We start from the raw sequence: 25,879 nt of genomic DNA, 5'->3' as shown, positions 1-25,879 counted from the left end.
CACAAAGAAGGGCGAGCGCTGGGTTCTGCACCTGGGATGGGGTGCCGTGGCTCTGTGTGCAGACATTGTGGGTGAAGTTCTGGAGCGCAGCCTGGCAAAAAGGGATCTGGTTTGACGGCAAATTGCATCTGAGGCGGCAGTGCGCCTGGCACTCAGAAGGGTCAACCGTACCCTGGGGTGCGTCAGGCCCAGCACTGGCAGGCGAGGGAAGCGGCCGTCCCGCTCTGCTCTGCGCTGTGCGGCCTCGCCTGCAGCGCTGGGTGCAGGTTGGGGTGCCACTGCATAAGATGCGAGGAGAGAGTGTCCACAGGAGGGCTCCAGAGATGGAGGAGGATCTGAGGGCACAGTGTTTGAGGAGCAGCTGAGCACCGTGGCTGTGCTCGGCCCAGAGCAGAGCAGGTTGAGGGCAGCCCTCATGGCGGCTGCAGCTGCTCACAGGGAGCGGAGGGCAGCGCTGAGTTGTGCTGTGCTGCCTGGTGACAGCGACAGGGCCCGAGGGAACGGCATGGAGCTGTGGCAGGGGGCCCCAGGGGCGGCTGGGGGTCAGGGAAAGGGCCTGCACCAGAGAGCGGTGGGCATGGAATGGGCTGCCCCAATGGGCAGTGGGCACGGCCCCGAGGTGCTGCAGATGAAGGACTGTCTGATTTAGGTGGTCCTCTGCGGAGTGAGGGATTGGACTTGCTGATCCTTGGGGGACCCTTCCAACTGCAGATATCCGTACCATCCTAGGATCATAGAATTGCCTGCGTTGAAAAGGACCTCAATGATCATGCAGTTTCAACCCCCCTGCTGTGTGCGGGATCGTCAACCACCAGACCAGGCTGCCCAGAGCCACATCCGGCCTGGCCTTGAATGCTTCCCGGGAGGGGGCATCCACAACCTCCTTGAGCAACCTGTGCATCACCACCCTCTGTGTGAAAATCTTCCTTTTAATGTCTAACCGAAACCTGCCCTGTCTCAGGTTAAGACCATTCCCCCTTGTCCTAGCACTGCAACCCTCATAATCAGCCATTCCCCTCCTCTTTATACGCTCCCCTCAAGTACTGGAAGGCCCTGGAGCCTTCTCTTTTGCAAGCTAAAGAAGCCCAGTTCCCTGAACCTTTCTTCATAGAAGAGGTGCTCCAGCCCTCTGATCATCTTAGTGGCCCTCCTCTGGACCCACTCCAAGAAGTTGACGTGTTATAAGACAGTGCCTTAACATATACCAAAACAAAACAAAACAAAAACAAAAACAAACAAACAAACAAAAAGACCAAAAAAAAGCCCAATTAGCCATATCTCAAAAAATTTGTTATGGGGAGAATCAGCCCCAGCATCGTATTGAGAAACCAGGCAAGGCCAAACATTGTTTAATTCATTTTTATTTGTTTATTTCATTATTTCACATCCAGGCTGGAATCGTCGTCCCTGCTTGCATCGGCTGGAGTTGTGGCCCCTGCCTGCCTGCCTTGGCTGGCTGGCTGGAGTCGTGGTCGTTGCTTGCGTCAGCTGGAGTCGTCGTCCATGCTTGAGTCGGGTGAAGTCCTGTACCCCTGCCTGCCTGCCTTGGCTGGCTGGCTGGAGCCGTGCCCCTGCCTGCCTGCCTTGGCTAGCTGGCTGGAGTCCTGGCCCCGGCCTGCCTGCTTTGGCTGGCTGGCTGGAGTCGTGGCCGTTGCTTGTGTCGGTTGGAGTCGTCGTCCATGTTTGAGTCGGGTGAAGTCCTGGCCCCTGCCTGCCTGCCTTGGCTGGCTGGCTGGAGGCCTGGCTCCTGCCTGCCTGCCGTGGCTTCCAGGCTGGAGTCCTGGCCCCTGCCTGCCTGCCTAGGCTGGCTGGCTGGAGTCGAGGCCCCTGCCTGCCTTGGCTGGCTGGCTGGCTGGAGTCCGGGCCCCTGCCTGCCTGCCTTGGCTGGCTGGCTAGAGTCCTGGCCCCTGCCTGCCTGCCTTGGCTTCCAGACTGGAGCCCTGGCCCCTGCCTACCTGCCTTGGCTGGCTGGCTGGAGTCCTGGCCCCTGCCTGCCTGCCTAGGCTGGCTGGCTGGAGTCCTGGCCCCTGCCTGCCTGCCTTGGCTGGCTGGCTGGAGTCCTGGCCCCTGCCTGCCTCCCTTGGCTGGCTGGCTGGAGTCGTTGTCGTTGCTTGTGTCGGTTGGAGTTGTCGTCCATGTTTGAGTCGGGTGAAGTCCTGGCCCCTGCCTTCCTGCCTTGGCTGGCTGGCTGGAGCCGTGGCTCCTGTCTGCCTGCCTAGGCTTCCAGGCTGGAGTCCTGGCCCCTGCCTGCCTGCCTTGGCTGGCTGGCTGGAGTCCTGTACCCCTGCCTGCCTGCCTTGGCTGGCTGGCTGGCGTCCTGGCCCCTGCCTGCCTGCCTTGGCTGGCTGGCTGGAGTCGTGTCCCCTGCCTGCCTGCCTTGGCTGGCTGGCTGGAGTCCTGGCCCCTGCCTGCCTGCCTTGGCTGGCTGGCTGGAGTCGTGTCCCCTGCCTGCCTGCCTTGGCTGGCTGGCTGGAGTCGAGGCCCCTGCCTGCCTGCCTTGGCTGGCTGGCTGGAGTCCTGGCCCCTGCCTGCTTGCCTTCGCTGGCTAGCTGGAGTCCTGGCCGCTGCCTGCCTGCCTTGGCTGGCTGGCTGGAGTCCTGGCCCCTGCCTGCTTGCCTTGGCTGGCTGGCTGGAGTCCTGGCCGCTGCCTGCCTGCCTTGGCTGGCTGGCTGGAGTCGTGTCCCCTGCCTGCCTGCCTTGGCTGGCTGGCTGGAGTCGTGTCCCCTGCCTGCCTTCCTTGGCTGGCTGGCTGGAGTCGAGGCCCCTGCCTGCCTGCCTTGGCTGGCTGGCTGGAGTCGTGTCCCCTGCCTGCCTACCTTGGCTGGCTGGCTGGCGTCCTGGCCCCTGCCTGCTTGCCTTAGCTGGCTGGCTGGAGTCATGTCCCCTGCCTGCCTTGGCTTGGCTGGCTGGCTGGAGACGTGGTCGTTGCTTGCGTCGGCTGGAGGCGTCGTCCATGCTTGAGTCGGATGAAGTCCTGGCCTCTGCTTGCCTGCCTTGGCTGGCTGGCTGGAGTCATGTCCCCTGCCTGCCTGCCTTGGCTGGCTGGCTGGCGTCCTGGCCCCTGCCTGCCTGCCTTGGCTAGCTGGCTGGAGTCCTGGCCCCTGCCTGCCTTGGCTGGCTGGCTGGAGGCATGTCCCCTGCCTGCCTGCCTCGGCTGGCTGGCTGGCGTCCTGGCCGCTGCCTGCCCTCCTTGGCTGGCTGGCTGGAGTCGTGTCCCCTGCCTGCCTGCCTTGGCTGGCTGGCTGGAGTCCTGGCCCCTGCCTGCCTCCCTTGGCTGGCTGGCTGGAGTCCTGGCCCCTGCCTGCCTGCCTTGGCTGGCTGGCGGGAGTCCTGGCCCCTGCCTGCCTGCCTTGGCTGGCTGGCTGGAGTCCTGGCCCCTGCCTGCCTGCCTTGGCTGGCTGGCTGGAGTCCTGGCCCCTGCCTGCCTGCCTTGGCTGGCTGGCGGGAGTCCTGGCCCCTGCCTGCCTGCCTTGGCTGGCTGGCTGGAGTCCTGGCCCCTGCCTGCCTGCCTTGGCTGGCTGGCTGGAGTCGTGTCCCCTGCCTGCCTGCCTTGGCTGGCTGGCTGGAGTCGTGTCCCCTGCCTGCCTGCCTTGGCTGGCTGGCTGGAGTCGTGGCCCCTGCCTGCCTTCCTTGGCTGGCTGGCTGGCGTCCTGGCCCCTGCCTGCTTGCCTTAGCTGGCTGGCTGGAGTCATGTCCCCTGCCTGCCTGCCTTGGCTGGCTGGCTGGAGTCCTGGCCGCTGCCTGCCTGCCTTGGCTGGCTGGCTGGAGTCGTGGCCCCTGCCTGCCTGCCCTGGCTGGCTGGCTGGAGTCATATCCCCTGCCTGCCTGCCTTGGCCAGCTGGCTGGAGTCCTGGCCCCTGCCTGCCTGCCTTGGCTGGCTGGCTGGAGTCGAGGCCCCTGCCTGCCTGCCTTGGCTGGCTGGCTGGAGTCGTGTCCCCTGCCTGCCTGCCTTGGCTGGCTGGCTGGAGTCGAGGCCCCTGCCTGCCTGCCTTGGCTGGCTGGCTGGAGTCGTTTCCCCTGCCTGCCTTCCTTGGCTGGCTGGCTGGTGTCCTGGCCCCTGCCTGCCTGCCTTGGCTGGCTGGCTGGAGTCCTGGCCCCTGCCTGCCTGCCTTGGCTGGCTGGCTGGAGTCCTGGCCCCTGCCTGCCTGCTTTGTCTGGCTGGCTGGAGTCCTGGCCCCTGCCTGCCTGCCTTGCTTGGCTGGCTGGAGTCGTGTCCCCTGCCTGCCTGCCTTGGCTGGCTGGCTGGAGTCCTGGCCGCTGCCTGCCTGCCTAGGCTGGCTGGCTGGAGTCCTGGCCCCTGCCTGCCTGCCTTGGCTAGCTGGCTGGAGTCCTGGCCCCGGCCTGCCTGCTTTGGCTGGCTGGCTGGAGTCGTGGCCGTTGCTTGTGTCGGTTGGAGTCGTCGTCCATGTTTGAGTCGGGTGAAGTCCTGGCCCCTGCCTGCCTGCCTTGGCTGGCTGGCTGGAGGCCTGGCTCCTGCCTGCCTGCCGTGGCTTCCAGGCTGGAGTCCTGGCCCCTGCCTGCCTGCCTAGGCTGGCTGGCTGGAGTCGAGGCCCCTGCCTGCCTTGGCTGGCTGGCTGGCTGGAGTCCGGGCCCCTGCCTGCCTGCCTTGGCTGGCTGGCTAGAGTCCTGGCCCCTGCCTGCCTGCCTTGGCTTCCAGACTGGAGCCCTGGCCCCTGCCTACCTGCCTTGGCTGGCTGGCTGGAGTCCTGGCCCCTGCCTGCCTGCCTAGGCTGGCTGGCTGGAGTCCTGGCCCCTGCCTGCCTGCCTTGGCTGGCTGGCTGGAGTCCTGGCCCCTGCCTGCCTCCCTTGGCTGGCTGGCTGGAGTCGTTGTCGTTGCTTGTGTCGGTTGGAGTTGTCGTCCATGTTTGAGTCGGGTGAAGTCCTGGCCCCTGCCTTCCTGCCTTGGCTGGCTGGCTGGAGCCGTGGCTCCTGTCTGCCTGCCTAGGCTTCCAGGCTGGAGTCCTGGCCCCTGCCTGCCTGCCTTGGCTGGCTGGCTGGAGTCCTGTACCCCTGCCTGCCTGCCTTGGCTGGCTGGCTGGCGTCCTGGCCCCTGCCTGCCTGCCTTGGCTGGCTGGCTGGAGTCGTGTCCCCTGCCTGCCTGCCTTGGCTGGCTGGCTGGAGTCCTGGCCCCTGCCTGCCTGCCTTGGCTGGCTGGCTGGAGTCGTGTCCCCTGCCTGCCTGCCTTGGCTGGCTGGCTGGAGTCGAGGCCCCTGCCTGCCTGCCTTGGCTGGCTGGCTGGAGTCCTGGCCCCTGCCTGCTTGCCTTCGCTGGCTAGCTGGAGTCCTGGCCGCTGCCTGCCTGCCTTGGCTGGCTGGCTGGAGTCCTGGCCCCTGCCTGCTTGCCTTGGCTGGCTGGCTGGAGTCCTGGCCGCTGCCTGCCTGCCTTGGCTGGCTGGCTGGAGTCGTGTCCCCTGCCTGCCTGCCTTGGCTGGCTGGCTGGAGTCGTGTCCCCTGCCTGCCTTCCTTGGCTGGCTGGCTGGAGTCGAGGCCCCTGCCTGCCTGCCTTGGCTGGCTGGCTGGAGTCGTGTCCCCTGCCTGCCTACCTTGGCTGGCTGGCTGGCGTCCTGGCCCCTGCCTGCTTGCCTTAGCTGGCTGGCTGGAGTCATGTCCCCTGCCTGCCTTGGCTTGGCTGGCTGGCTGGAGACGTGGTCGTTGCTTGCGTCGGCTGGAGGCGTCGTCCATGCTTGAGTCGGATGAAGTCCTGGCCTCTGCTTGCCTGCCTTGGCTGGCTGGCTGGAGTCATGTCCCCTGCCTGCCTGCCTTGGCTGGCTGGCTGGCGTCCTGGCCCCTGCCTGCCTGCCTTGGCTAGCTGGCTGGAGTCCTGGCCCCTGCCTGCCTTGGCTGGCTGGCTGGAGGCATGTCCCCTGCCTGCCTGCCTCGGCTGGCTGGCTGGCGTCCTGGCCGCTGCCTGCCCTCCTTGGCTGGCTGGCTGGAGTCGTGTCCCCTGCCTGCCTGCCTTGGCTGGCTGGCTGGAGTCCTGGCCCCTGCCTGCCTCCCTTGGCTGGCTGGCTGGAGTCCTGGCCCCTGCCTGCCTGCCTTGGCTGGCTGGCGGGAGTCCTGGCCCCTGCCTGCCTGCCTTGGCTGGCTGGCTGGAGTCGTGTCCCCTGCCTGCCTGCCTTGGCTGGCTGGCTGGAGTCCTGGCCCCTGCCTGCCTGCCTTGGCTGGCTGGCGGGAGTCCTGGCCCCTGCCTGCCTGCCTTGGCTGGCTGGCTGGAGTCCTGGCCCCTGCCTGCCTGCCTTGGCTGGCTGGCTGGAGTCGTGTCCCCTGCCTGCCTGCCTTGGCTGGCTGGCTGGAGTCGTGTCCCCTGCCTGCCTGCCTTGGCTGGCTGGCTGGAGTCGTGGCCCCTGCCTGCCTTCCTTGGCTGGCTGGCTGGCGTCCTGGCCCCTGCCTGCTTGCCTTAGCTGGCTGGCTGGAGTCATGTCCCCTGCCTGCCTGCCTTGGCTGGCTGGCTGGAGTCCTGGCCGCTGCCTGCCTGCCTTGGCTGGCTGGCTGGAGTCGTGGCCCCTGCCTGCCTGCCCTGGCTGGCTGGCTGGAGTCATATCCCCTGCCTGCCTGCCTTGGCCAGCTGGCTGGAGTCCTGGCCCCTGCCTGCCTTCCTTGGCTGGCTGGCTGGAGTCGAGGCCCCTGCCTGCCTGCCTTGGCTGGCTGGCTGGAGTCGTGTCCCCTGCCTGCCTGCCTTGGCTGGCTGGCTGGAGTCGAGGCCCCTGCCTGCCTGCCTTGGCTGGCTGGCTGGAGTCGTTTCCCCTGCCTGCCTTCCTTGGCTGGCTGGCTGGTGTCCTGGCCCCTGCCTGCCTGCCTTGGCTGGCTGGCTGGAGTCCTGGCCCCTGCCTGCCTGCCTTGGCTGGCTGGCTGGAGTCCTGGCCCCTGCCTGCCTTGGCTTGGCTGGCTGGCTGGAGACCTGGCCCCTGCCTGCCTGCCTTGCTTGGCTGGCTGGAGTCGAGGCCCCTGCCTGCCTGCCTTGGCTGGCTGGCTGGAGTCCTGGCCCCTGCCTGCCTGCCTTGGCTGGCTGGCTGGAGTCGAGGCCCCTGCCTGCCTGCCTTGGCTGGCTGGCTTGAGTCGTGTCCCCTGCCTGCCTTCCTTGGCTGGCTGGCTGGCGTCCTGGCCCCTGCCTGCCTGCCTTGGCTGGCTGGCTGGAGTCGTGTCCCCTGCCTGCCTGCCTTGGCTGGCTGGCTGGAGTCCTGGCCCCTGCCTGCCTGCCTTGGCTGGCTGGCTGGAGTCCTGGCCCCTGCCTGCCTGCCTTGGCTGGCTGGCTGGAGTCGAGGCCCCTGCCTGCCTGCCTTGGCTGGCTGGCTGGAGTCCTGGCCCCTGCCTGCCTGCCTAGGCTGGCTGGCTGGAGTCCTGGCCCCTGCCTGCCTGCCTTGGCTGGCTGGCTGGAGTCGTGTCCCCTGCCTGCCTGCCATGGCTTCCAGGCTGGAGTCCTGGCCTCTGCCTGCCTGCCATGGCTTCCAGGCTGGAGTCCTGGCCCCTGCCTGCCTGCCTTGGCTGGCTGGCTGGAGTCAAGGCCGCTGCTTCCTGCCTTGGCTGGCTGGCTGGAGCCATACCCCTGCCTGCCTGCCTTGGCTGGCTGGCTGGAGTCATGGCCCCTGCCTGCCTTGGCTGGCTGGCTGGAGTCCTGGCCCCTGCCTGCCTGCCTTGGCTGGCTGACTGGAGTCCTGGCCCCTGCCTGCCTGCCATGGCTTCCAGGCTGGAGTCCTGGCCCCTGCCTGCCTGCCTTGGCTGGCTGGCTGGAGTCCTGGCCCCTGCCTGCCTGCCTTGGCTGGCTGGCTGGAGTCCTGGCCCCTGCCTGCCTGCCTTGGCTGGCTGGCTGGAGTCGTGTCCCCTGCCTGCCTGCCTTGGCTGGCTGGCTGGAGTCCTGGCCCCTGCCTGCCTGCCTTGGCTGGCTGGCTGGAGTCGTGTCCGCTGCCTGCCTGCCTTGGCTGGCTGGCTGGAGTCCTGGCCCCTGCCTGCCTGCCTTGCTTGGCTGGCTGGAGTCGAGGCCCCTGCCTGCCTGCCTTGGCTGGCTGGCTGCCTTGCATCACAGCTGGTATTCTGTTGTCACGGTTCCCTTATTTGGAACTTTTCTGAGGAGGTGGCTGATGGCATCATAAAGCCTTGGTTATGCGTGCCTTAGAATGTTGCTTGACAATTAAAACATGGCTGCACTGGAGGATTGGCTGACTTTGTCCTGACAGTTGCCCTATGTGTCACCACTGGGATTCTGCGGGGCTCCATTTCCAGGCCATTTCTCTATATTGTTTTTACGGTTGATTCCAATAAAGACCTGTTAGCTGTATCAATGGGTTTGTGGCTGATGCTAAGCTGGGAGGAGTTTTGACCTCCTTGAGGATAAAGAGGCCTTGCCTTGAGATCTGGACAAAATGAGGGTGGTTCCCATCTGCACAAAGAAGGGCGAGCGCTGGGTTCTGCACCTGGGATGGGGTGCCCTGGCTCTGTGTGCAGACATTGTGGGTGAAGTTCTGGAGCGCAGCCTGGCAAAAAGGGATCTGGTTTGACGGCAAATTGCATCTGAGGCGGCAGTGCGCCTGGCACTCAGAAGGGTCAACCGTACCCTGGGGTGCGTCAGGCCCAGCACTGGCAGGCGAGGGAAGCGGCCGTCCCGCTCTGCTCTGCGCTGTGCGGCCTCGCCTGCAGCGCTGGGTGCAGGTTGGGGTGCCACTGCATAAGATGCGAGGAGAGAGTGTCCACAGGAGGGCTCCAGAGATGGAGGAGGATCTGAGGGCACAGTGTTTGAGGAGCAGCTGAGCACCGTGGCTGTGCTCGGCCCAGAGCAGAGCAGGTTGAGGGCAGCCCTCATGGCGGCTGCAGCTGCTCACAGGGAGCGGAGGGCAGCGCTGAGTTGTGCTGTGCTGCCTGGTGACAGCGACAGGGCCCGAGGGAACGGCATGGAGCTGTGGCAGGGGGCCCCAGGGGCAGCTGGGGGTCAGGGAAAGGGCCTGCACCAGAGAGCGGTGGGCATGGAATGGGCTGCCCCAATGGGCAGTGGGCACGGCCCCGAGGTGCTGCAGATGAAGGACTGTCTGATTTAGGTGGTCCTCTGCGGAGTGAGGGGTTGGACTTGCTGATCCTTGGGGGACCCTTCCAACTGCAGATATCCGTACCATCCTAGGATCATAGAATTGCCTGCGTTGAAAAGGACCTCAATGATCATGCAGTTTCAACCCCCCTGCTGTGTGCGGGATCGTCAACCACCAGACCAGGCTGCCCAGAGCCACATCCGGCCTGGCCTTGAATGCTTCCCGGGAGGGGGCATCCACAACCTCCTTGAGCAACCTGTGCATCTCCACCCTCTGTGTGAAAATCTTCCTTTTAATATCTAACCGAAACCTGCCCTGTCTCAGTTTAAGACCATTCCCCCTTGTCCTAGCACTGCAACCCTCATAATCAGCCATTCCCCTCCTCTTTATACGCTCCCCTCAAGTACTGGAAGGCCCTGGAGCCTTCTCTTTTGCAAGCTAAAGAAGCCCAGTTCCCTGAACCTTTCTTCATAGAAGAGGTGCTCCAGCCCTCTGCTCATCTTAGTGGCCCTGCTCTGGACCCACTCCAAGAAGCTGACTTGTTATTAGACAGTGCCTTAACATATACCAAAACAAAACAAAAACAAACAATCCAGCAATAAAAAGACAAAAAACCCCGAGTTATTCATATCTCCGAAAATTTGTTAAGAGGGCGAGCGCTGGGTTCTGCATTCAATCTGTGTTCTTTTATTCATGCTGCAATTTGTTATTTATGTACTTAATTTATCTTTGAGTTTTGTTAAAAAAAACAGCTTGATAACTTGATTATTTGCAGCTAATTACCTCTTTGTGGAATGTGATACTTCTTTTTCCTTGTCAAAAAGATGTGCCATATAGCTTTATTTACATTTATTTAGACCGCTAATTTTGACACAGTAGTCTAGAGGATGGGAAGTGGAAATGTGAAGGGAAACTGGAAATTTGTCAAAGTGTACAAAACCTGGATTCTTAAAATATCTGCTAATTGCCTGAAGGCCACAGGAATGTGTGGTTTATACTAGAAGCTTTAAAAGGTTGTTTCAGCTGGTAGATTCAATAGCATGTTATATGTAATTGGTAACTTCAGGTGATCGTTTCCTCTCTAAATTTTCACAACTTGAGTGTCAGGATTTGAAGAGTTAATCATATGATACCTCTCCTTCCCGCTGGGAGGAAGAGGGGGAAGGAATAGGTGAAAAGCCCATATGAGATAGGATAAGCTAATTTATTAAAAGGATATGTGATAATACAGAATAATTAAGAGTAATAAATCAAAACAAGTCAAAAATAAAACTGGAGGAGAGAAAGAGAGAGTCAGTCCCAGTCTTTATCAGCAGGTCTTCCACTGTTCATCTCCTGGAAAATAAAGCTCTTTCCCCATCATCCGGATTTGGAAATCATGTGGAGGCTCCTGGGAAATTCATTACATCCCCAAGTATCTTCCTCATGGAGAGTCAGAACTCATGTGAGACTGCTAGAGAAAATCAGGAAAAACAGCTCCACAGTGCACCTGTGTCTCTGCACCTAACAGCCCTAACAGGTGTTCAAGAAATGTTAGATGTTGTACTGAGGGACATGGTTTAGTGGAAATACTGGTGACAGATAGACAGTTGGACTGGATGATCTTAAAGGTCTTATCCAACCTTGGCAATTTCAAGGAAGATCTGATGCTTCATCCAAGTAAGTGAACTACTATGAAAAGAAGTAGCCAATATCTAAGGCAGTTGGCCATGGCAGAGTTGCTGTAAGACCTCATGTTTGATCCTGATGATCCACCTACAGGAAATAAAGGATGGATACAGTAATTAGAATGGCCTTGCTTCCAGCCAGGGGAAGGAAAGGGACAATTGAGAGTATTGGTCTGTGTGGACCAGGCTCAGACAGACTTGGATTGACAACTCAGATGTGAATTATTTCTAGGTTGGTGGACACATGAAACCTTGGGTTCTCGGGGAAGAGATGCAACATATAAATATGGTTAAGATCAACAATTAGACAATTGTCAACATTTTGTGACAGGATGAGTATGAAGAACTGCTTCGTTATGTTATAGTGACTCCAGAGTTTGAAGTGTGCATCCCAAAGCAATCAGAACCTTCCTCAGAACTGAGAGGAAGGGGCAGTTTTTCAAGTGTAACAGATGACACCATTTACCATAAAACTCCAGGTAATATGTGCAAAGCTATGAGTTGATGTTATGAAAGCAGTGTTGTGACTTTTCGAATAGTTCCTGCTTGAGAAGAACATATAGCTAATATATAATGTATTTATATTTTGCACAAAAAACTTAGGGAGGTATTATATTCACTGAAGGGTTTTGCTTGATATGGCTTTAAAGTGACAGTACTGATTTAGTGATAATTCTCAGTGTTCAGTAGTGTAAAGGTAAAAATAAACATTTTTGTTCATTTTTGTTTTACCCCATAGTTGGTACAATAGTGCAGAAGAAGGTGCCTTTACTTCATAGAAGTTTGTCAGATCACAACTAGTTTTACTCATAACTGTAGTGCCGTGATAGATAAATGCATATTTAAAGTAAGATTATTTTGAAGTGTTAGCTGAACAGAGCTTTGGAGAATTACTATTTGTGTTACTACATGAACATTGTTCTTTTAGTTCCGTTTTCCGTTTTTGAGTTTTATTTCATTACTTGGTATTCAGCTCTGTCTGTATAAACTTACTGTCGTGTGGTGCACTGATATTGCATGATGCAGTGTGCACTGGTATTTCTGGTTGTGTATTGGTTGCTTTTGTCAATCATATTTAGCTTGAGGAAGTTTTGTTAATTTAACTTCAAAAGAAATACTAAATAATCATATTTGTGTCTTCACTAATTTCTCAGCTTACAGAATCAGGAAGAATTTACTTTGATTTCTGTTGTTGCGTAGGTATGCCATTTCATCATGAAAACATTTTCCTGCATTTTTGTATACTCCCTTCTTGTCTCCTTGAGGACAATATTTTCTCTTCTAGTTAGAGGAACATGTAAAATGGTAGATCATTTTACAAATAAAGGCTAATTGGCCTTGAAACTTAGTGCTGGTTATCTTCACTGGATAGCACTGATCTCAGCATAGATGATACAACATAAGAAATGTCCCCCAGAGGGACCTGGACAAACTAGAGAAGTGGGCCCAGATGAGCCTCATGAGTTTCAGCAAGGCCAAGTGCACCCAGCACAAGAAAGACATGGAGCTGTTCAGGCAGGTCCAGTGAAGAACCACAAAGATGATCAAAGGTCTGGATCACTTCTCTTATAAATAAATGCTTAGACAGCTGGGTTTTCTCAGCATGGAGAAGAGGAGGCTGCAGGGAGACCTCACTGTGGCCTTCCAGTACTTGGAGGGAGCTTGTAAACAGAAGGGAAACCAACTTTCTATACAGTCTGTTAGTGACAGGACAAGGGGGGGAAAGAGGGGATGTTTAGATTAGACTTTAGGGGAAATTTTTCACTCAGAGGGTAGTGAGGTGCCTGAAACAAACTGTTCCGTGAAGCCGTGGATGCCTCATTCCTGGATATTTTCAAAGCCAGGTAGGATGGGTTCATGGGCAACTTGATCTAGAGCCTGATTTAGTGGTTGACAACCCTGCCAATGGAGGGGAGTTGGTACTGCATAATTTTTAAGTCCCTTCCAACCCAAGCCATTCTATGATTTGATGATAAATGTTTTTTTATTTATAATGTAAGCAAATATTCTTGGCCGTTTCTGCTATCAGGAATTTACCAGTGCAGGAAACTACAAAATAGACACAGAGAGATGCTTGTCGTTTTAGAATAGAATAAATGAAATGAAATAAAACGAATAAAATGAAATACATCTTCCATAGTTGTATGTCAGGAATTTAAGGCAGTCCAATTAACCTGTCAGTTGACATTTATTTAACTCATGTTAGTACGATATAGCAAATAGTAATCTAGAAATGGGTTCTTAAAGTAAGACGTGATGAAGGTGAGGATGGCAGTATTGGTTATTCTCTGTGTCCTTACTCCTGCGTGAGTCTGCGCCGACACCTCACCTTCCAGTATTAGTATTTTCCGGAGAAATTTCCAGGAGAAATATTGTCATTTTTAGAATGCTAGTGGAGAATCTTGGTCATTAAGGATATCCTACCTGTAACTTCTTTTTCTGAAGAATTAGCATGCTTGTTTCTCAGAATATATTCAACTGCCATAGGAAATACAGAAGCTATGATTCTGGAGCTCAGGGGAAACATGAGAATGGTGGTCTGGAGAGAGAAAATATTTTGCTTAATGGAATATCTGTGAAGCCTGTTAACTTTATCCAGTGTAGTTGTATCCTGTGAGGGAATTATGTGAAAGCTGCACAAGAAGTGAGATCAACAGAAGCTGTTGATATTATGTACTGTGACAATTATTCTTTAACAGTCAACTATAGGAAACTGCGGGAAAAAAAAATCCTCTACAGAAGGATTTACGCTTGCAACTCCTAGAATGAGAATAGTCAGTTTACAGTTTAAAAACTGTGACTCAAACTATTTTGACTGGGAAGATAAAACATCCTTAACCATTATATTAGGTCAAAGTACAAAAACTGTAGTCTGGTAGATTCAGCTAAACGTAAATATTAAGTTATCTACAGTTTCCAAATGTGATTTGTGCTACCAGGATTTATGTACTCTCTGTCTTGATACTGGGCATCCCCAAGTCACTGGGGAGGAATTAGAGCCAACTCAGGATCTTCAGAGTTAGTTTTTGTCTCTGGCAACACTGTCCTCATTCATCTTCACTTGTTTTAGTCGTCCTCTTTAATACGAAAAGACTTTCAAAGATTATGTTTAAGTGAACAGTAATTTTGATTTTTACTGCTATTACAGTGTGACTGTTAGCTTGAATATATCTGTATCTTGGAGACATGTATTTGGATTAGGTCCAATTTGGCATACATGGCTTTTGACAGTCATTTTATTTATTTTTCCTTTTTTGCCTAGCTTCTGACTTAATCCAAAATGCAGACCAGTTACTGTTTACAAAGTATTAATCTTTATTTTCTGTATCATTTTTAGATTTACTGTCAGTGAAGGAGCGTACTGACGTCAATATGGAACAACTTTGCCCTGTTTCAGAAGAGACTTCTTCACAAGAGTCGACACACATTCCAAGAGAAATTGATGAAACCATAGTAACTGAATTAACTGTACCTGATGAAAAAGTTACTCAGATAGAAAATATACTTGATCTCTGGAGTGGAAGTCTTAAGGTATTTATTTTGTATGCAATCCTTAAAAATAAAATACAAATGTCAGTATGTTGTTGTAGATTAAGTGGGAGTGTGGGGAAATTTGTATAGTGGTTCCATTCCAAAATTATGGTTTTCTTCTTGTTTTTGTTGCATATTGCATGTAAGTACGAGACAAAAATAGAATAACTTTCTGTGTCACTGGGTGTTTAGTTAGTTCACCATCTGGTAATGTACGTAGGTGCATACAGCCTGGAGACTTCCCTTCAAATACTGATCTGTCCTTAATTGCAGTGTGTTGGAAGATTAAAAGATTAGGGGGGAGGGGAAATAATTTTATGAATTTCACTACTGTCATCCTTTTACTTTTTAGACAAATGTTCTGAGTGAATTGAGAAAATGGAAATTAAGTTTTATCGAACATTACAAGCATCAAATGAGACAAGAAAAAGAGAAACATGCTGAACATGTGAAACAATTGAATAATGAGATGGAAAACCTGAAAGAGTTGCTACGTACTTATGAGATCTCTATTGGCAGAAAAGATGAGGTAGTATTTCAATTTCAGAGTTCAATTGTTCTCTCTTTAAAAACAAACAAACAAACTTTTTTACACTATTTGACCAACCAAATACTTGCTACAAATAAGTAAATATCTTTAGACTGTATTGTGAAAAAATAACACATTAAGACTGTATGGTGGAAAAATGAATCATTGTTGTTGGGAAGCTTCTAACAATGGAAATAAGCTTCTAACAATGGAAATCTAATATGAAGTATGTATATATTTTACATTGTTTGCTTTTAAATCTTCTATCTAATCTTATTCTTCATTTGTTTTGTGAAAATCACACAAGAGTCTATTAGCTTTTATCTGCAGAAAGCCATTCATTTTTCTGTTGATTGGATTGGTTTTACTGCATTTTAACTAGGTAGCAGTCTTCAAAATGTTTAGAGAGTCTTAGTTTTGAGTTTCTTAGAACTGTACATTTGTGGTCTTCTATATGGTCATAGCTATGCTATGCTATGCTATGTTTTTCTATGAATAACTTCAAAGTTAACTGTGGAAATGCACATAAAATTGTGGTAGACCTGCAGCCGCATAAAATAAGAGGATTCAATTACATTAACCTAATTTTTAAACATTTTAGTTGAGAAGACTTCACAAAGTTTGGACTTTTAATTCATATTTACAATTAAAAAGGCTGGTCTGTATTCCAAAAAATCTGCTGATGGACTTAGAATCTGAAGGAAGGGTGATCTTTTTCCAAAATTAAATGCATTTCCTAATTGATGACAAATTATGCATGTTTTCTTCTAATTTTAGATAAATTTTCTACTTATGACTGAAACACAGTTTTTCTGAAACTACAAAAAGTTAGAGCTTGCCATATTTAAGTAAAGTAACTTACATTTATAAAATAGATAGTATTATGAGAAAATTATTCTTGAAATCTAGACAAGAGTCAGTGAATGACTGCTACTCCTGATTTGAATTCTGATTGCTTTTCCCTGCTTAATTGGATTAAAAGGAAGATGTAATAAAAAGCTGATGCTAAAAGTAAATGCTTTAAGTGAAAATAAGTCTGAAACTCCATTCTGTTTGAGATTACAAAGATCATAGCTCTTGATGTAACGTTAATAAATGTTTTTGCAGGTTATTACTAACATGACAGAAGCATTAGAGAGGAAGAAAGAGAAAATAGAGTTAATGAGAATGTTTACACTGTGGCGGATTCAGCAAATTAAAGCTAAACAAGAGGTATGTGTGCAAAATAAAAATGTGATGAAAATGAAAGCTGTGAATACAAGAGTCAGAATTGGTAATGCTCTTGTTACTGTTGGAAGAAATGGCAATGTCTCCCATGTCAAATAACAGTTTGAAAGCATCAGTGTCCCCAAAAATGCTACTGTCTGAATACTCTCTGGGATGGTGAAAGAAATGAAACTACTTGTTTAGGATATTGGTTTGCTCCTACTGTGATCGTCTTATAGCGAATCGCTGAAGTTTACAGGATGTGTACTCTGAAGTAGGTGACAAGGGAATGTCTATTAATTTTAAATAAATTACGTTTGAACAACTAAATTACTAAATATCACATCCTACGTTTTTTGGGACCCAGTCTCACAATTAAAACTTAGCTGCCAAAGCATGCATTAGCTAAGAGGTAAGTACTTACAAAATGTGGAGCACTGTGCCAGGTGCTGTAAAGAGCCTGCTAAATGAAACATAACAGAAAAGGGGGATCTTGAATCAAGGCTGCAAAACTTTCACAGTCCAAAGTAGATTCATGCTTATTTGACAGTGCCCTAAACTCTGCTGTTTCACAGAAAGGGATAGCCTTTTCTCTTTTCCTTCTCTCCTATGTGGGAATTTACTAATAATTTGGAGCTACTTTGGGGAAATTACTCAACTTTTTCTATTTCTTCTGATTAATTTCTGAAAAAAGCAATGCTAAAGTATATTGTCTGGTGAATATTTTGAAACAATAGAATTACTCATTACTGAAGTGGAATTATAGAATTATGTTAAAAAAAAAAAAAAAGCAAAAAAAAAAACCAACTAGTTAAAGCATCCTGGACTCTATATATATGGTTTTTTTTTTTAAGGATGATGATTTATGCTAATATCAGTTACCCTTGTGACTGTAGGCTTGTACTGTGTATGCGAGGCTTTTGTTTACAAGTCATTAAGCTGTGAATAAAAACACTGGTTTGTGTTATGTAGGTGCTCTACAGTGTGTTTTTTGTTACTGAGTAAAGTTCCTTAATGCGTGCGCAGGCAGAATGATTGAGCTACTGGTATGGTGTTTCACAGTGAAGCAGCACATAAACGCAATACTGTTCAGACATTCCCACTGTGGTCTGAGTAATATGTGGCTAAGCAGTCATCCGCAATCACTTCAGTTTTTAGCTAACTTGCACTTGTTTATAACGTGATTTCATTTGTTTCCCAAGGAATATGCAAACAGAATAGCAGATAAACAGTTCCAGACAGCTTTGAAGAAGAAGGTATGGACAGCATGGCGCTCTCTCACTGAAGAAAGATGGAAAGAAAAAGTAGCTAAAGCCTGTCAGTTAAGGGCAGAAGATATCTGTGTTCAGCTTACCAATGATTATGAAGCCAAAATTGCAGAGGTATAGTAAAGTTTCTTTTTTCCATTCCTTAACTCCTTCTCTCAATACATCGATTTCCCCAAAGCGTATCTTTCTCAGCAAGCTTGAAAAACACAAAGACTTTCCAAGAGAACAAAGCTCTTATGTACAGGAAAAGATGTGAGGAGATCTAGGATTTCTCCTGCAGGTGGTTGCTTTCTGATGTAAAATGTTGCTGATCTGCACATGCAGGTGAAGTAAATATCTATTTTCACATCACTAGGAATTGTGCCTGATTCCTACACACTGTTAATATTTGCTACTTATTTTGAGGTCTCACTGAAGAAGAAGGAAGGGTGTTATAGAAATAAAAGTCTATTATTATTATTATAAATGACCATAAAGAGTACAATATCTTTTTCTACAACAGCTACTATGTTATAAGTTTATTTTTGTCTTCAACCTGTCAACTACACTTCTTGAAAAATATTCAAAGTTTATCGTGAAGATAGGTTAGTAATGACTGTTGTCCCCCGGAGATTTGTCTTTCGACCAGTACTGTTCAACATCTTAATCAATGGTCTGGACAGAGGGACCGAATGCACTTTCAGCAACTTTGCAGGTGATGCTGAGCTAAATGGTATAGTTGATACAACAGAAGGAAGGGTTGGCATTCAAAGGGACAAGCTTGAGAAGTGGGCCAACATCACAGAATTACAGAATTGTAGGGATTGAAAGGGACTTTTGGAGATCATAATGTCCAACTGCCTGCTAAAGCAGGTTTCTTACAATAGATCATAGAGAAAAATTTCAAGATGGGTCTTGAATATTTCCAGAGAAGGAGACTCCACAACCTCTCTGGGCAGACTGCTGCAGTGCTCTGGAATCTAATGAGCTTAATTGGATTTAACAAGCTGAAGCACAAGATATTGCAATTACACTGTGGCAATCCCAGGCATGTGTATAGGCTGGAAGAACTCACTGAGAGCTGCCCTGCTGAGAAGGACTTGGGGGTTCTGCTGGATGAAAAGCTTTACCTGAGCTAGCAGTGTGTTCTTGCTGCCCAGAAGCCAACCATATCCTGGTCTGTATCAAAAGAGGCGTGGCCAGCAGGTAGAAGAAGGGAGTTGTCCCCCTCTGCTCCACGCTCTTGAGGCCCCATCTGGAGTATTGCATCCAGTACTGGGGCACCCAGCGTAAGAAGGAGGTGAAACTGTTGGAGCGGGTCTGGAGGAGAGCTGCCATGGTGATCTGAGGGCTGGAGCACTTCTTATAAAGAATCTCTGAGGGAGTTGAGCTTGTTCAGCTTGGAGAAGAGAAAGCTCCAGGGAGACCTTATTGTGGCCTTCCAGTAGCTAAAGGGAGTTTATGAACATCAGAGAGACCAACTTTTTTCACTGTCCGATAGTGGTAGGACAAGGGAAAATGGTTTTAAACTAAAACAGGGAAGATTTAGATTAGATATTAGGGGGAAGTTGTTTTTTTTTACACAGAGGTTGGTGAGGTAGCTGGAGCAAACTGTTCCAGGGAAGTTGTGGATGCCCCATATGCTTGGAGATTTTCAAAGTCAGGTAGGATGGGTTCATGGATAGCCTAATCTAGTGGGTGACAACCCTGCCATCTAGTTTGCTATAGATAGAATCACAGAAGGGCTTAAGGATCATCTAGTTCCAACCCAAGTCCTTCTATGATTCTATCCTTTGCAAACTAGAGATTTTGAAGTGAAAATACATTTTGTAAACACATTAAGTGACTTTTAAAGCTAATTGAACATGTTCGTGGTTTGCATCCAGAAGTACAAGGCGGCTGTTTCCGTATTCTCTTTTGTAGCTAACTGCTACTTTGGAACAAACAAGAGCTGAGATTCTGCGTCTGCATAGTGAAAGAGAGCAGTATGAAGACACTATGAAGAAAGCATTTATGCGTGGTGTTTGTGCTTTGAATCTGGAAGCAATGACCATGTTTCAAGGCAAGGACAATAGGACAGATCCCGGTGAGTATAAAAGTAGATTTAATTTGGGAGTTTGTAGTTTTTGTTGTTCTTATTGTCTTCTGTTGTTTTTAAAAAAGATTCTCCTTTTTTTCTTCTTCTTTTTTTTTTTTTTTTAATATGAAGACTTTATCAAATATATATTTCTTTAAAAAGATGGATTGAATATGTAACAAAAATGTTCTGATGCTGAAGAGCATACTGCTAAGTAATAAAATAAATGATTTCTTGGAGATGGTGAATTCATTAATAAAATGTTTACCTTTCAATGTGTTATAAACACAAAACTGCTCTCTCAAGTTATATCTTACATTTGCGTGCTGATTATTTGCAAAAAAAATTGCAACAGATAGTGTGTCTCACAGACAGTGATGGGTAACTGAATTATGTGTTTTGTAATGGGCCCCTTACATTTCTGTGTCTGCGATATGTATCTACAAACACTGCAGTGCCACCTATTGTCACTGCAAGTAAAAGCAGAATTTAGTCCCTTAAAAGACTTACAGGTAGTTATTAATGGTGTGCAAGTATCACAGTTTGACATGGGTCTAGTATTTGGAGACAGTGCAGATGGTCAGCAGTCTGTGGCTGATTTACTGATGGGTGATTTTGCATATCATGTTTTTTTAGCTTGAATCCACAATAGGTCATGTTCTGTTATAATGGAAATACCACTGCTTAAGTAATGCAGATCAGATATGTATGCCATGATCCCTTCTGTGCCTAAGCTTAATGTGTGTGTGTGTGTATATATATATATATATGTATGTATATGTTTGTATAAAATGTGTATTCTGGCATATTTTCATTCTTGAAAACCTTGAATATTGTACCAATTGAACTATGTTAATTCTTATATTTTTACTGCTCTCTTTAAGAGAACAGTAACAAAAAAAAAAAAAAAAAAACAGTTGCTATACGATAAACTCTAATGAGCTTCTACTTTCAATGAGCTTCTCCTGGAGCTCCTGTTGCATTATTTGCTTTAGAAATGGAAGAGTAAACAAGAGTATTTCTTTCTGTTTCCCTTAAGGAAGCATATATTCTAAAAGTAAAGGCTGAAACAACTTGAAAAGATTCTGTGCTTAGGTCTGCAGCTCACATGTCCCCAGGGTGTCTGCACTGAGGCAAAAGAATGGTGATGTGTTCTGTACAGTCTTTCCCTGCCTCACTGCTGTCTTTCTGAAGTAATTTTTGGCCTTTAGTGTAAGGGCAGCTCTTGCACAGTTGGGATAGTATTTGCAAGCACTATTCAGAAGCTCTGTGCTTTGCACTGAAATTCTACAAGCAGAGCAAAACAGAGAAATAAGTCACCTGAAATTTCTGTTCCCAGATTTCTGAAAAGGAGGGTCAAATAAGGAGTAGAATAGACTGATCTGTTAAATTAGTTTATACAGAAATACCAAAAGAGTAGTAAAACTTTTACTATAATATATTTCGTATTCCCCAGCACTTGCTAGATTATGTGCTGATCCCATTACTCTGTGTTTCTTACAATAGATTCAGGAAGTAGGAGAGAAGATAATGGTGCCATTATAGCAGGAAGGCTACCTCATTCACAGTACAGTCCCTCTTCACCACCCCCTGCACCAGCAACTGCTCTTCACACGGAAGACTTGGTAAGTCAGTGCTGTATTCACTAGCAGTGAAAATAAATTTCCTACCCTGGGGCTTTTTAAAGATAAATATGACAGTCCATGAACTGAAGGAATTTGAACTTAGTCTAAGTATAAAAAGAAACCTACAAGTATGTTCAGAGTGTTTGCTGTAAATGAAGTGCATAAGTCATGGTTGCTAAGATTTGCCATACTTTCAGTTAGATCTGTCTTTGATTTTAGTGAAGATGTGTTAAGGTGATGAGAAGAAAGTCACTATAATAAGCAGAATTTGCTTTCCGAGGTTTCTACTGAAAAAAGAAATTGTTAGAGTGACTTGCCAAAAAAAAAGAACTGAGCTTACTGTTCTCTGGGGGAAAAATGGAAGTTAGCTTGACATTAAATTTCTTCTAAAAAAATGCAACATGTGTAGTCACTGAGGAAAAACTTATCTTATTGTCCTGTCATGTCGGCTTATCCAGATTATTATCCAGTAGCCTGGAAATTCTAGACCTGCCCTGGAGTTATGCTGAAGACGCTGCTGCTGTAAAACAATTCCACACTAGAATGGGGAGAAGACATGCTTGCCTCTTTCCCCAGTTTTCCATTCTAACAATACCAAATGTTAGTCACTTAATTTCCATGAACTTTTAGACAAGTATTTTTTTAAAAAGAATTTTTAAATTAGCAAAAAACAAAAACCAACAAAACATTAAAAATAGTACTAATACATCTGCCAAAAAGCTTGAATTTAGAAAGGTAAGTGGAATAGTCAATAGACTGTCTATCTAAAGAGCAAAACTGTATTTTCGGGAACATTATACTCATTCTTTAAACTCTTTCAATTCAATTAACAGTTTTCTACTCACCTGGGTCATGCAAGCACTTCTCAGACAAGGCTAGATTCTGATTCTCCAGTAATCATCCCTGGCACAGCTGCAGGATCCGGGCTGGCATCAACTCAGAAATTGGTAACATGCTCAGACTGACTTTTTTTTAAGACAATTATAACAAATTTTTAGTTTCCACTTTTTTCAGAGAGGCTCAAGTGTGTAGTTGAGAAAACTCATAGAGTTCAGTTACGTGTGTGAAGACACTGTCTTGTGAATGCTTGCTAATGTGATGGAAAAACCCTCTTAGGATAAGCTTTAACTCATTTTTGGAGTGACAAAGAGTAAGAGAAGTGCATGTGCATTTGGGTATAATACAAGAGGAACAATTGGTGTTTCACATGGTACCATTTTGTTCTGGAAAAAAATATGGTCTGCTTTTGCCTCCTGCTATTTAATATGTCTCTCTCATTCTCTTTTCTGTATTTGTTACTAAACAGTACTTTTAAATTTCCTCAAGGCTCCTCTGCATTGCTCTCCTTTTCTTTTTCCATCTGATGCAATTTGCTGCTAGCAATCAGAAAGATGCAACTTTCTATCACCTAGAAGTGTTCTTGTATCTGCTGTGTCACTGCTGGAAAGGCTTGTCAGGGTGATGAAAGTGCCTGCAGCTATCACTGGAGTATGCTGCCAGTGAGCAAAGCTAAACTACCCGTGCAGATTGATTTTTGTCAAATTAGCCTTACCCCCCTCAGGACAGTAGTCACTTCACTAAAAAACATCTCTGTGGAAAAAGACAGAATTAACTAGGTTGCAAATAGGAGGTGCAACTTCCGTCCCATGTGTAACATAAGTTACTACGTGAAGTTTCCTATGTTATGTTAGGCAAGCAGCTAATAAACATAAGCAGAAAACTAAAACATTGTAAATATGATGCTTAGAAATTTTGCTAACTAATATCTAATTTATTTGTAGCCCATGGCAAAAGTAATAACATCTGCTCAACAGAAGGCAGGGAGAACAATCACCGCTCGAATCACAGGCAGATGTGATATGGGACAAAAACACAGAATTTGTGGTAGTTTAGCAGTGATGGGAGTTGCTCCACCCATGAGTTCGGTCATTGTTGAAAAACATCATCCGGTCACTCAGGTAAGTCAGAACTATGCTTGTAATAGTGTTAATATTATATTGTATAAATATATTATATTGTATAAATAAAGATGATCACCATGAAGAGATAGACTTGAGTGCTTTTTAAAACAATATGCAGTACTGGAGCTGGACAGAATAACAGAGTAAGGTGAAGTGGCAGTGTTTACTTCTTTTATCATATTTTGTTCATAGGCATAATAATCTCTTTCTTGTCCAACTCTTCAGTGAGTCTTCCTGTCCATAGCTGGTTGTCATCTGGTCCAACAATGTTAGGTGCTATCATCACACGGCTGCCATTTAAAGACAAGCTTTGCAGTGGAGCAATCGTTTCAAACATGGTAGAGATACCATGCAAGCTGAGAATAGCAAATTATTGGAGAAAAAAGAAGAATCTTTATCAAGAGGCAACAAAGTTCATCTGGCCTGCTTCTTGTTGTATCCTTTTATTTCCCCCACTTATCTGAAGAAATACTGAGACAAGTGCATTAATAGGGTATGGAAGCAATATAAAAGGCGACTGTAAATGGTAGCCCAAATCACTTAGTCTGTCACTATGCATTTAGACCAGTCTGAGCAAAAAAGGGTTTTAACTTTTTAAGAATTCAGAGTCTGTGACTAGTGTCACTATTGCTCCAAAGCCTGCCTTTTAAAAACGCAGTCACAAAGTTGCAAAATGGTTGAGGTTAGAAGGTGCCCCTGGAAGGCGCAGGGTCCAACCTTGCTCAATCAGGGACACCTGGAGCAGATACCCAGGCCTCTGTCATGGTGGCATTTCAAGATCTCCAGAGGGGAGGGTCTGCAGGTTCTGAGGGCAGCTGGTGCCAGTGCTCCGTCACTGATACAGCACAGAAGAGCTGCCTAATGCTCAGACAGAGCCTCTTCTATTCCACTTCGTGCCCACTGCCTCTTGTCCTGGCACTGGGCACCATGAAAAGAATCTTCTCTGCACCCTTACCTTAGGTATTTATGAACATTGATGAGATCCCCCCTCACCCTTCTTTTCTCTGGGATGAACAGCCCCAGCTCTCTCAGCCTTTCTTCATACCCCCGTACCCTCAGTATTTGTTGGTGCAGCCTACCAGGACCTGTAGAGTTTGTCCAGTTTGCTCAGGTATTCCTTTGCCTGATCTTCTCCTACCAAATGTGCATTTTCCTTGCTTCAGCCATTCATCCTGGCCTCTGAGATCTAGGATTCTTAAATGCCAGACTTGCTGTTAAAGAAGGCACTCATACCTTGCCTTTTCACTGCCCCAGATCAGCAGGTCTTGTTTCCTTCATGAGAGACTCATATTTTCCCTAATCTTCCTTTTGTCACTGAGAAGAAGCCCTTCTTGTTGCCTTTGTTGTCCATGGACAGATTTAATTTCATCTTTGCTTTAGCTTTCCTAGCTTGATCTCTGGCTGCTCAGACAATGTCTCTGTATTCCTAGACATTCCCAGAAATATATGCCTTATATTCTTCCTGCAAATAAAAGTCTAAATGCACATCAACCAGACTCAAGTATTTCTCTTGTCATCTGACAGAGCCTACCTTGATTAAGAGAAGAACAATTTTTGCATATATATACTGTATATATTTACTGTATATTGCAGTAAGAAGTCTAGCTTGAGGGGAGAAATTTATTTCTTAAGTAAATGCAAGCTTCTTCCTTTCAGAAACCAATTAAACTTTCTGATAGCAAATGCTGTACTTAAAAGGAGTGTTGGTGTTATTACATTAGAACTGCAAAGGAATATTCTGAATGAGCTTTAAAAGCAAAAACTCTTGAAATTAGATCATGTAGGTCAAGGTGATCAAGTTCAGGGTTTATGGTTAACTGGAAGCTTAGCACTTTATGTTCTAAGTGTATTACATAAGGAAGTAAAAAAAAAATAGTTACCCCATTTTATTTTGTTTTTTTTATGTGTAGTTCAGTTTGTATTAGGAATCTTTCCCTTTAAACTACAGTTCGCTTACAGTTACTTGAATGGAGTTGGGTTGTTTTGCATTCTTTAAAGATTTGTGGTGTCTGATTACTTTTCAGCAAACCATATCCCAAGCCACTGCTGCTAAATATCCTCGAACTGTATTCCTTACTTCTGGTTCTACAACTGTGAGACCTGCAGGACAAGTTGGGCGAATGCTTCAGAGCCAAACTCATACCAGCGTTCAGTCAATAAAAGTTGTTGACTGAGTAAATATCTTTCACTGGTGGAGGTTTTTATCAAGATAAGTAATTTAAACCTCTTGCCAGTCTTTTCAAAGCTTGACGTAGCAAGACCTAAAGTGTGCATCATGTTTTCAGCCCTTTTAACAAAAAAAAAGTGTTTGCAGAAAGCTTCTGGAGGGGAAAACGACCTTGAAATGTTATTCTACCTCCTATTTGAAAACTTGGTTATTAAGATAAACACTTTATTTAAATAAAGAATCTTTTGCACATTTTCAAATAAAGAATAAAATACATTTGTCCGAATTGTTTACTTTCAGTATAAATGCTAGTGCATTTATTTTCAAGTAAAAATGAAATTTATTTTTGTTATCTATGCTTTTACTAAATGTAGTTGACTTGGTTAAACAAAGAATAACAGACAATAAGGCAGTGGCCTCCACAGCCAGGATATGACATGAGTTGGGTTACACACCTCGAGTCTAGCAAACTGTCAAGCATTTTCATTTTGCAAAATGTTGATGCATGCCTGACAGGATGTAAGAGTTTGTGTTTTTACTTAGGTCCCAGATTCTAAAACCTGGGGATTTACCAATTTCCATCTTTGTATAGTTCTGCAGCCTTGTCAGAACGGCTTGAATGTGAAAGAGCACTTAGGCATAAGATTAGGACCTCAGATTACCAGCTTTGTATGCAAACACTGAAGTCCAGTACCGAAAGATGCTGGGTATGCAGCAGTAGGTAAGGCAATGCCTCAGTACTTCCATTGTATGATAAAACTGCTGTTGTGTTACACATAGGAGTATGAAGACAGACATTGTACATCATTTTTCAGATGTGAAATGCATTCAATAGTCAGAAAACTTGTAAACATTA

The 25,879-nt window shown here is 47.7% G+C and overlaps 1 protein-coding gene across 1 annotated transcript in view; it reads left to right on the top strand.

Annotated features, from left to right (window-relative positions):
* Nucleotides 1-25,030, top strand: part of POC5 (POC5 centriolar protein) — a gene marked incomplete at its 3' end in the record, with an annotated part of 40,179 nt that extends 15,149 nt beyond the window's left edge. The window contains exons 2-11 of the mRNA XM_079548746.1: nucleotides 11,012-11,159; nucleotides 14,018-14,211; nucleotides 14,564-14,740; nucleotides 15,848-15,952; nucleotides 17,149-17,328; nucleotides 19,117-19,279; nucleotides 20,777-20,895; nucleotides 21,729-21,842; nucleotides 22,677-22,853; nucleotides 24,881-25,030. Of these exons, the coding sequence (XP_079404872.1) occupies nucleotides 11,012-11,159; nucleotides 14,018-14,211; nucleotides 14,564-14,740; nucleotides 15,848-15,952; nucleotides 17,149-17,328; nucleotides 19,117-19,279; nucleotides 20,777-20,895; nucleotides 21,729-21,842; nucleotides 22,677-22,853; nucleotides 24,881-25,030 (1,527 nt within the window). The remainder of the gene's footprint in view (nucleotides 1-11,011; nucleotides 11,160-14,017; nucleotides 14,212-14,563; nucleotides 14,741-15,847; nucleotides 15,953-17,148; nucleotides 17,329-19,116; nucleotides 19,280-20,776; nucleotides 20,896-21,728; nucleotides 21,843-22,676; nucleotides 22,854-24,880) is intronic.
* Between the last annotated feature and the right edge of the window lie 849 nt (nucleotides 25,031-25,879).

This window comes from Tetrao urogallus (assembly GCF_951394365.1).
Source record: "Tetrao urogallus genome assembly, chromosome: Z".
Lineage (NCBI taxonomy): Eukaryota > Metazoa > Chordata > Aves > Galliformes > Phasianidae > Tetrao > Tetrao urogallus.
Note: the sequence above shows the minus strand (reverse complement) of the source record. Positions and strands in the feature narration are given on the sequence as shown.